This window comes from Bidens hawaiensis, unplaced genomic scaffold (genome assembly GCF_021521415.1).
Source record: "Bidens hawaiensis isolate Kalapana, Puna unplaced genomic scaffold, B.hawaiensis_p1.1 tig00036700_1, whole genome shotgun sequence".
In the NCBI taxonomy this organism is placed as follows: domain Eukaryota; kingdom Viridiplantae; phylum Streptophyta; class Magnoliopsida; order Asterales; family Asteraceae; genus Bidens; species Bidens hawaiensis.
The window spans coordinates 49,270-58,965 of record NW_027505423.1 but is presented as its reverse complement, the minus strand read 5'-3'; the positions used below and the strand labels follow the sequence as shown (position 1 = coordinate 58,965).

The 9,696-nt window shown below is 42.2% G+C and overlaps 1 protein-coding gene across 1 annotated transcript; it reads left to right on the top strand.

The window, feature by feature from the left end:
* The first annotated feature begins 7,765 nt into the window (after nt 1–7,765).
* Nucleotides 7,766–8,862, top strand: LOC143613113 (MDIS1-interacting receptor like kinase 2-like). Its single transcript, XM_077086916.1, has 2 exons — nt 7,766–8,394; nt 8,473–8,862. The coding sequence occupies exons 1-2, from the start codon at nt 8,112–8,114 to the stop codon at nt 8,763–8,765; spliced, it is 576 nt and encodes a 191-aa protein (XP_076943031.1). The 5' UTR covers nt 7,766–8,111; the 3' UTR covers nt 8,766–8,862.
* Nucleotides 8,863–9,696: the final 834 nt, after the last annotated feature.

Below are 9,696 nucleotides of genomic sequence, written 5' to 3'. Positions count from 1 at the left end.
ACCGTTCGACGCGCGGTTGTTAATAGGTTAGTGTTCAGTTTCCTCTATCATGATTCATGCGGATAGACCGGCACTTTCATTTAGTGGGATGACTGAACTTTACCCTTCAACTGACCTGCGTGAAGGTTTGCCGTTTTTTGGGTTTATGCGGGTTTTGCCGCCTTCCCCATGCAACGACTTTCCCCGTAATTATGCGGTGAAAACCGGCATATCCGTGTTGAAAGTTCATAAAAGTATAAATGTAAAATTATCAGCGTCGATGTTCTAGGGAGAATCATTTCCATTAGAAGTGGCTCTAGGCCTTTTCTTTACAAATTTGGAATTGATCTACATGCAAACTGTGTAATTGAGCTCCCTTCCATGTTGTTGGGATGGGAGTGCCATCGAGCCGATATAGACCTGGTTCGGGATCTCGTTGTTTGCGCAGTATGTGGTCTCCAACATTGAAGCTGCAATTTTATTCGTGTTTTCCCCAACTGGGGTTCTACACGCATCAGCCTGCTCAGCGTTCATTGCGCCACGAGGTGCGCGAGTGTCCCATCTCTGACAAATGCCTCGACCATGTCCTTTACGTCTATGCATTCTTCAGTGTTGTGGCCTTTTGTTCTGTGATAGTCACAGTATTTGCTCCGATCAGCATTGTGACGATGTCGGATTGTTGGAGCCTTTGGCCATGGGAGCTCCTCAGTGGCGAATATCTCGGTGACGCTTTTGGTGAGTGGCGTCCATCTGGAGTTCTGGTTCGACTGTACGTTATCCCTTCCGCCTAACCGATGTTGCAAGCCGGATGAGGTGTCAAAGTTTACCCTTGACTGCCAAATGCCTAGCTTCCGTTTTTTGTTTAATCGGGCGGTAAGGACGTTGTCCTCTCTTGTTTTTTGGGTGTAGAGGTTTGTGCTCTGGGGGAGATCTCTACCCAGTTGCTTCTCCGTTTCCGCAAAGCGTTTTGCTGCTGTCATGATGGCATCCCATGTGGATGGCATGCCATCTTTACCCGTTAAGGTGCGGATGAGCTCTGGGTCGTTCGCGCCCTGGATGAAAGCAGCGCGAACAAGATCTTCGCTGATATTACCCAAACTTAGCTTCTTTGAGTTGAAGCGAGTGATGAAGTCTAGCAAAGATTCATCTTCCTCTCGAATGCATTTGAGGATTGTCCATTGCTCTTCGGTATACTTTCGTTGTTGGCTAAAGTGTTGGCTAAACTTCTGTTGGAAGTCTGCCCAGTCGTAGATGTGGTTGACTTGTAGACGATCGAACCACGCTCTAGCTGGCCCAACAAGCGTCATTTGGAACATGTAACACCACGTAGGTTCCGTCAAATTGCTGACGGTTGCCCCTGCTATGAACCTGTTCAAATGATCGTCTGGATCAGATATACCATCGTTAGTGCCGATGTTGGACATCTGTTTGGCACTTTTCGGGGCGATTACTTCCGCAATGTCCCTTGCAAATTTGGACGTTCCCGCATTTGCAACAGTTGGTCTAAATGTTTTGGAGAAGTCACGTGGGCTTCCACCTGGGTTTTTTGGTTTGAAGGCTTCTCCAAAACGCCTTCTCGGTTGGGAGTCCGTTTCCTTACGCTTCCCTTTTGCCTTATGGCGAGGGTTCGCGTCGGTGTCGGATTCCTCCGAGTCGTCCAAGTATTCTTCGAATTCATCGGCCTGTTGGACGGAACGCAAGCGTTCGTCCAACTCAGCTTGGAATTCCTTCTGACGTGCCTCCGCCCATGCCTTAACTTCATCGAGTGTTTGGCGGGGGAGCCTTGTTCGTTTCTCTAATTGGGTATTGGTGAATCCCAGTGAGCGATTATTTACTGCACTTGCCCCAGCTTGGGTAACTGGGGTAGTGTTCGTAAAATTTACTTCACTTGCCCCGGTTTGGGTAACCGGGGTAGTGTTTGTAAAGACTGTGTAGCCGGTATTCCCCTCAGTAGCTGGGGTTGTGGTTACCGGAGTTTCTTTAACCATCTTTCCAGAAGTTTGAAAAAACTGAAAAGAAATGAAGTTCTAGCTTTTATGCACGGATGGCGCCAATGAAGAAACACTAACCAGACCCCGGGCAGATTACGAGTAACCTGGGGGTTAGATGTTTCCCACGAGGGGTTAGACCCGGCAAAGATGGTTCTTCTGATAACCTGCAAAACAGACACCGTGAGCTTGTCACTGAGAAGGGGGGGGGGGGTTCCTCCTTGTGACCACCCTCCGGCGTGAGAATCAGACTAGATTGCTCTTTAAATATAAATGTATATTAAGAGATTGCTAGAGCAGATATCAGGTATAATATGATGATAATGTGATAAGATATGATAAGATGAGACGATCATACCATTTGGGGTATTTATAGCCGAAGGTAGGTTTCCAAGGAGGTGTGGCCTGCTGAATAGTATTCATGTTCTACCAACTGTGGCCTACGCACGTGCCCTGCTGGTAGTTGGTGGGTAGGCAGCGGCTGATAGTGACCAGGCCTGCTGTGTACTATTCATTTTCCACCAACTGCCGGCTATGCACGTGGTATGACAGGAGTTGGTGAGTAGGCAGCGGTTAATAGTGACATACAGTACAGGAGCATGCTGCTCGCCATACTGTTGTCAATAAGCTGTCGTATCTTTAGTCAGATCTTTTGCCCATACCTCGTCAGGTACAGTACAGAAGATCTTCCCGTATCGTACGGACTGGCTTTTGGGCGGGAGTATTCCCCCTCCCGCCTTTATGCGGGATTGTTCCCGGCTTTGCTCATTCCGTCAGGTGACACTGAGTGATTGAGAGCTAAGTGCCTTGTGCGTGTAGCCTTGCTGCGCGGGTGGCCTTCCCTGATGGCTTGTATCCGCAGCTGCGGGAACTGGCAGAGTCCTTCACCATTGGGAGGCATTTCCTGCGGGAACAGCTTGCGTACTGCGTGTAAGGACGTCACGTCTCTGAGCATGGTGGGTCCTGCGTATCCAGTTGGTTTCTGCGCAGACGTTCCTCTTCAAGGTGAGTCTTGCGGGTCCAACTGGGCTCTGCTGGGACCTACCTCTTCAGACCTATAATCAGTGAGGTCAAAAGGAGTAAACCGTGGGTCAAAAGGAGTGAATTTTAGAGGAAAATTAATGAAGAATATTTTCATCTCAATATTCCCCCACAAGTTGGAGCATGTAAGTTTCGAGTGCCCAACTTGTCGAGAAGAAACTTAAGTTGTTGAGATCCCAAGCCTTTGGTAAAAATATCCGCAATTTGCATTTTGGTGTCAATGTAGTGAGGTTTGATTTCTTGATTGTCTACTCTTTCTCGTACAAAGTAGCAATCCATCTCTACATGTTTGGTACGTTCGTGGAAGACCGAATTATTGGAAATGTGGCGGGCCGCTTGGTTATCACAAAAAAGAGGAGTCGGTTTGGTCAAAAACACTCCAAAGTCCTTCAAAAGCCAACGAACCCATAGGATCTCGCTTACGGTAGAGGCCATTGACCAATATTCTGCCTCGGCCGAAGAGCGAGAAACAACAGACTGTTTCTTTGTTTTCCAAGAGATCGGTGCTCCACCTAACAAAAGCAAATAGCCGGTTCGAGATTTACGCGTGTACGGGCATCCAAGCCAATCTGAATCACAATAAGCTGTGAGATTACACCCTCCTTCTCGAGGGAGAAGAACTCCTTGCCCAGGTGTGGCTTTTAGGTAACGTAGCACTCGAGCCGCTTCTAAATGGGGTTTTCTTGGATCAGCCACAAACTGGCTTAGGATGTTAACCGAGTAAGCAATGTTGGGTCGAGTGGCTTGTAAATAAAGTAATCTTCCTACCAATCGACGAAATTGTCCGGCATCAACTTTTGGTTCACTTTCGCTTTTGTTAAGTTTAAGGTTTTGTTCAAACGGGAAAGAACTTAGCCTACACCCTTGTAAACCACTATCTTCAAGAATGTCTAGAATATACTTTCGTTGACTCAAAACAAGCCCTTCGGTGGTACGGGCAACTTCTATACCAAGAAAATATTTGAGATTTCCAAGATCTTTTATGCTAAAAAGATTGTCAAGCTTGTTCTTGGTGTCTTGTATCTTGTCTTCGTTGTTGCCCACGATAACCACATCATCTACATAGATAAGTGCCGCAACAAAGATTTTCCCATGCCGATAGATGAATAAGGAGTGGTCTGCCTTTGATTGAATATAGCCGAAACTAAGAAGAGCATTGGTGAATTTTTGGTACCAATTCCGTGAGGCTTGTTTAAGCCCATAAAGCGATTTTCGTAATCGGCAAACTCGTGTTTCTCCCTCTTTAGAAAAACCTTGAGGAATCTTCATGTACACCTCTTCATTTAAATCACCATGTAAAAATGCATTGTTCACATCGAGTTGGTGGATGAACCAATCCTTCTTTACTGCTATGGCTAAAATGGTTCTAACCGTGACTAGCTTCGCGACTGGAGCAGACGTGTCATGATAGTCAACTCCTGCCATTTGGTTGAAGCCCTTGGCGACGAGTCGTGCTTTGTATCGTTCGACCTCACCATTTGGTTTGTATTTTACTTTGTATACCCATTTGGAATCAATGGCTCGTTTTCCCTCTGGTAGTTTTTCGAGGGTCCACGTGCCATTTTCTTCGAGAGCTTTAATTTCTCTTTTCATTGCCTTCTTCCATTTCTCATTTTTGATAGCCTGATGAAAGAATTTTGGCTCATTGATCGAGTCGATGGCCGCTAAGAAAGCCTTATGAGTATTAGAAAACTTTTTGTATGAGACAAAATTGGCTAAGGGATATACTGTTGAGGACTCTTGAGTTGGTGCGGTTTGAGCATGGTCTACCGAAGGGGGGAGGCGAACAACAAAATCTTCGAACCGGTTTGGTTGCGTCTTGACTCGTTTTTCACGAGTGAATTGTTCCTGGCTTGTAACAGATTGTTCAATTGCTGAAGTAGTGTTGCTCTCATTAACTATGTTTGAAGGTTCGATTGTTGGGTCTGGCCCAAATATTTCAGCTTGTTCTTTGTTTGTGCTAGATTCAACACTTGGACCTAAATCAGGCCCACAAACCTCATTTGAATCAGGTGGGCCAGAATGATTGCTTTCAAGGTTTTCTTCAAGTGATGGTGCAAGTTGTTCATTCTTTGGGCTTTGTTCAAGCCCAACCAAATTGTTTTGATCAGGTGGTCTTTCATTTTCGTAATGGGTTTTATCAAGAATGAGATCAAATAAATCTTCCATTTGGCCACTGTTGATTTTTTTAAAAGGGAAGTTACTTTCATGGAACTTCACATGTCTTGAAATAATGATTTTCTTGTTTTGAATGTCATATATTTTATAACCTTTGGTCCATGGCGGGTAACCCAAAAAAATACCCGACCTTCCCCTTTCTTCAAATTTATCGCCTTTGGTCTCGTTGCTACTATAATAAATCAAACAACCGAAGGTTCTCATGAAGTTGTAATCGGGCTTTTGATTGAAAAGGATTTCATAAGGGATTTTGTTGTCAATTGCCGTGGAAGGCAATCGGTTAATGATGTATGTGGCAGTTAAGACACACTCGCCCCAAAAAAGTTTGGGCAAGTTGGCTTCAAATCTTAATGCTCGAGCGGTTTCTATTATGTGTCTATGTTTTCGTTCCACAACCCCGTTTTGTTGTGGGGTGTGTGGACAAGTGGTTTCAAGAAGAATTACTTGTTCACTATAAAATTTTAGCATTTCGTTGGATGTAAACTCCCCACCGTTGTCACACCTAATTCTTTTTACTAATTTTCCAAATTGAGTGTGGACCATCTTGTGAAAGTTTATCAACAACTGGCTTGCTTGATGTTTGAACTTTAGTAAAAACACCCAAACGGACCGACTAAAATCATCAATGATGGTTAAAAAATACCTTGCCCCGAGAAGGAAGGGAACCGATATTTTCCCCAAATGTCACAGTGTAAAAGTTCAAAGCAACTACTAGTCTTAATGCCACCAATGGGAAAGGGTTGTTTTGTGTGTTTTGCTCTTGAACAAGAGTCACAGCTTTTATTAAAAGAGGTACTATTAAGGAAATCAATTTGAGATAACCTTTCACCGGAAGCGTGCCCTAATCTTTTGTGCCAAGTGTCAATAGTCGTCATCATGGCTCTTCTTTCTTTACCAATCATCCCCATCCGGTATAAACCACTTTTGCATTTACCCGCACCAATCAAGCTCCTCGTGTGAAGTTTATGCATAACACAAAAATCTGGAAAAAAGGTTATTGCTGACTAAAGGTCATTACTCAAACGACTAACTGATAATAGATTGCAAGTGAATTTAGGAACGTGTAGAACGTTTTTTATTTTCGTTCCTCCTGGTAGAACGCATTCTCCTCTTCCTTCAACGGGTATGGCGTTCCCGAGGGTTCAAATCGGTTTTTGGTTCTGTTTTGGAGGATCTCGGCTTTATATGTGATATGTTCGGTTGATCCCGAATCTATCACCCATTCTTCACGTTCGCTGTATCTTTCTGTCATGGCAACGTTTTATGATGGTTGTGGCAAGCTAATGGTTGTTAGGGTTTCGTTGACGGAGCAGTTTGTGATCGTGCTTTGATACCATCTAAATTTTAGTGAAATCAAAATTGTATTGTTATTGATTATAATATATTTTTTGGTACTTCATCAATATTACAATGCAAATATTAATACAAGTAAAAGGAAACTTATAAAAGGAAATAACAATATAAATGGCCTATAATCAGTGAGGTCAAAAGGAGTAAACCGTGGGTCAAAAGGAGTGAATTTTGGAGGAAAATTAATGAAGAATATTTTCATCTCAATAAGCTCAGATGCAATGAAGCAGGAAGTGTCATCGAGATAAGGTTTTACGATTATGAAAAGCTTGAAGGTAATCTGGGAAGCCTTGGCTTCTCTTCATTTCCAAACCTTCTTAGCCTTTATTTGGATGACTGTGGTCTTGAAGGAAGCATCCCAGAGCAGATTGGTTTGCTCTCAAGTCTCACCTCTCTTTCACTTTCCGGTAATCGACTCTCAGGTAACTTACCCGCTTCCCTTGCCAATCTCACCCGTTTAGAAGCCCTTGATCTTTCTAGTAACAATTTGAGTGGCCAGTTACATGTTTGAAAGAGCTTGATCTTAGTAAAAACCAACTTAGGGGTCCAATCCCACCATCTTATGGTTCCATGCTTAATCTCACAGACCTAGACTTGAGCACAAACCATCTCAATGCATCCATCCCAAACGAAATTGGTAATTTGCAAAACCTATATTCATTGAATCTGGGTGACAACACGATTTTGACGGTCCAATTCCCTCAAGTTTTGGTAACCTAAGCCAACTGACTTTTCTAAACCTTGGCATGAATTGCTTAAGTGGGCCCATTCCATCGGAAATGTCAAATTTGATTAGCCATTTATCTTCCCTTGATATTTCATCTAACCATTTGTCAGGCATGCAATGTATCATTTCATGATCCTTGTTATCTACAACATTTAGACATCTCTAAGAATCAGATAACAGGATCTATCACAAGTCTAAGCGCTTGCTCTATTATAGACTACATAGATCTTAGCAGTAATAATTTAAATGGTGAAATACCTTATAATCTGATCACTGCATATTTGATCGATGAATATATTAAGCATCTAAATTTGTCTCATAATCACCTTACCGGAACTGTTCCATGTGATCTTTGTGCCAATAATGACAGATTTGATTTTACATACAATGACTTAACATGCTGCACAAAAAGAAACAAATGTGTTCTCTATTTACTCATCTTTATTCCCGTAATCTTTGGATTTTTCTTTTTCGTAATTTTTTATGTGTGTTGGTATCATAAAAACTCTATCACAAACAAAATCCAGCTAGAAAGCAAAAAACACGGAAATGTGTGCTCTGTATTGAATTATGATGGCACAATTGCATATGAAGACTTCATCACTGCTACAGAAGATTTTGACCTCAAATACTGCATTGGAACCGGAGGCTATGGTAGTGTTTATGAAGCCAAACTGCCCGACGGTAAAACCTTTGCTTTGAAAAAATTCCATCGGTTTGAAGTCGAGCAATTCGACCAGAGTTTCAAAAATGAAGTCCAAGTATTAACCAACCTAAGGCACAAAAACATTGTAAAACTCTATGGTTTTTGTTTGCATAACAAATGCAACTTCCTTGAATACGAATACATGGAAAAGGGGAGTATGTTTTGCGCCTTGAGTGATAGTAAATCAGCTGTTGAAGTAGACTGGATCAGGAGAGTGAAAATTATTAAAGTTGTAGCCCATGCTTTGGCATACATGCATCATGATTGCATCCCGCCTATTGTTCATAGAGACGTATCAACCAACAACATTCTCTTGAACTCACACATGGAAGGATTTATTGCTGACTTTGGGGCGGCTAGATTGCTTTACCCAGATTCCTCCAACCAAACGGTAATAGCAGGAACTTTGGGATACATTGCTCCAGGTATATTCATACGTTTCTTTTATGTCTGTTAACTGTTGGAATTTTGTTAACAATTCTTTGGTATATGTTGTCGTGAAGAACTTGCCTATAGCATGATTGTGACGGAGAAATGTGACGTTTATAGCTTTGGGGTTGTGGCACTTGAGATCATTGGAGGGAAGCATCCGGGAGACCATTTGTCATCCCTAAACAGTTGGAAAGGTCATGGTACACCATTAGAAGATATATTAGACAAGCGACTACCTTATCCAACTGATATATCAACTGAAAAGGAAATCATGGTTGTTTGTAATGTAGCAGTAGAGTGCATTCTTACGGATCCAAAGTGTCGCCCGACAATGAGAAACGTGTGCCAGGAATTATCGCGTTGAACTCATCATTTGGGCTATCTCCAAGCTATATCGTATTGAGAACAACCCTAATAATACTTGTGTCACTAGCAAATAAAGTTGTAAGCTTTATCGTATTGAGAACCCCTTTGTTATACTTGTGTCCTTAAATAATGTACCAGCAGCAAATAAAGTCGTGAACTTGAAACTGATTTGCAGTGCAAACAAATATAAATGCCTAAATGAAGCTATTAACTTCACACATTCTACTTAATAACAAGTGCATTGCGTTTCTCTTTTATAGTAACAGGTTATATTGGACTCCGGTCAAAACGAGTCACATTGATAGAGACCAAAACATAAACAAGAAATTACAGGATAGTTGGCCCGATTCGAGATGAGCTATTCTCCAATTAATCCTATTCGAGAAGGATTAGATCTCCATTACAAGGATTTTAACCAAGTAAATTCATAAACATAAACATTGACTTCTCTAAACTTAGAACAAAAGATATATATAAGCATCAACAAAATAATAACTGGCCCTAAAATTAAGCTAATAGAATAATAACCGGCCCTAATCTTCAGCATCTCTTTTATTCACTTTCCCCCTTTTCAATAGCATCTTTGACCAAGATCTAGAATCTTATCAATACTTCCGACCCGGAGACATGACTTGTCCTCAAGTCGAAAAGAGAGGAATTGTTGTGCCAAGCGATCAACCATTCAATTATAGGCTGACCCTCTTCATATATCCATCCATAAGCTAGAGCATATTGTGAAGGCCATGCGATTTCCTTGTCTTTTGCATATACACCCGACCTTGATGACCACTTGATTTCAACGATTTCCTTCTTATCATAGGTGTTCCCTGTAATTGTAATTGCAGTTGGTTGTTCAGAGTCAGTATTTTTTCCTCTTCCCCTGAGCCCAACAGTCTGCATGCTAGAAATCGCCCGTGCTTCATGGAATC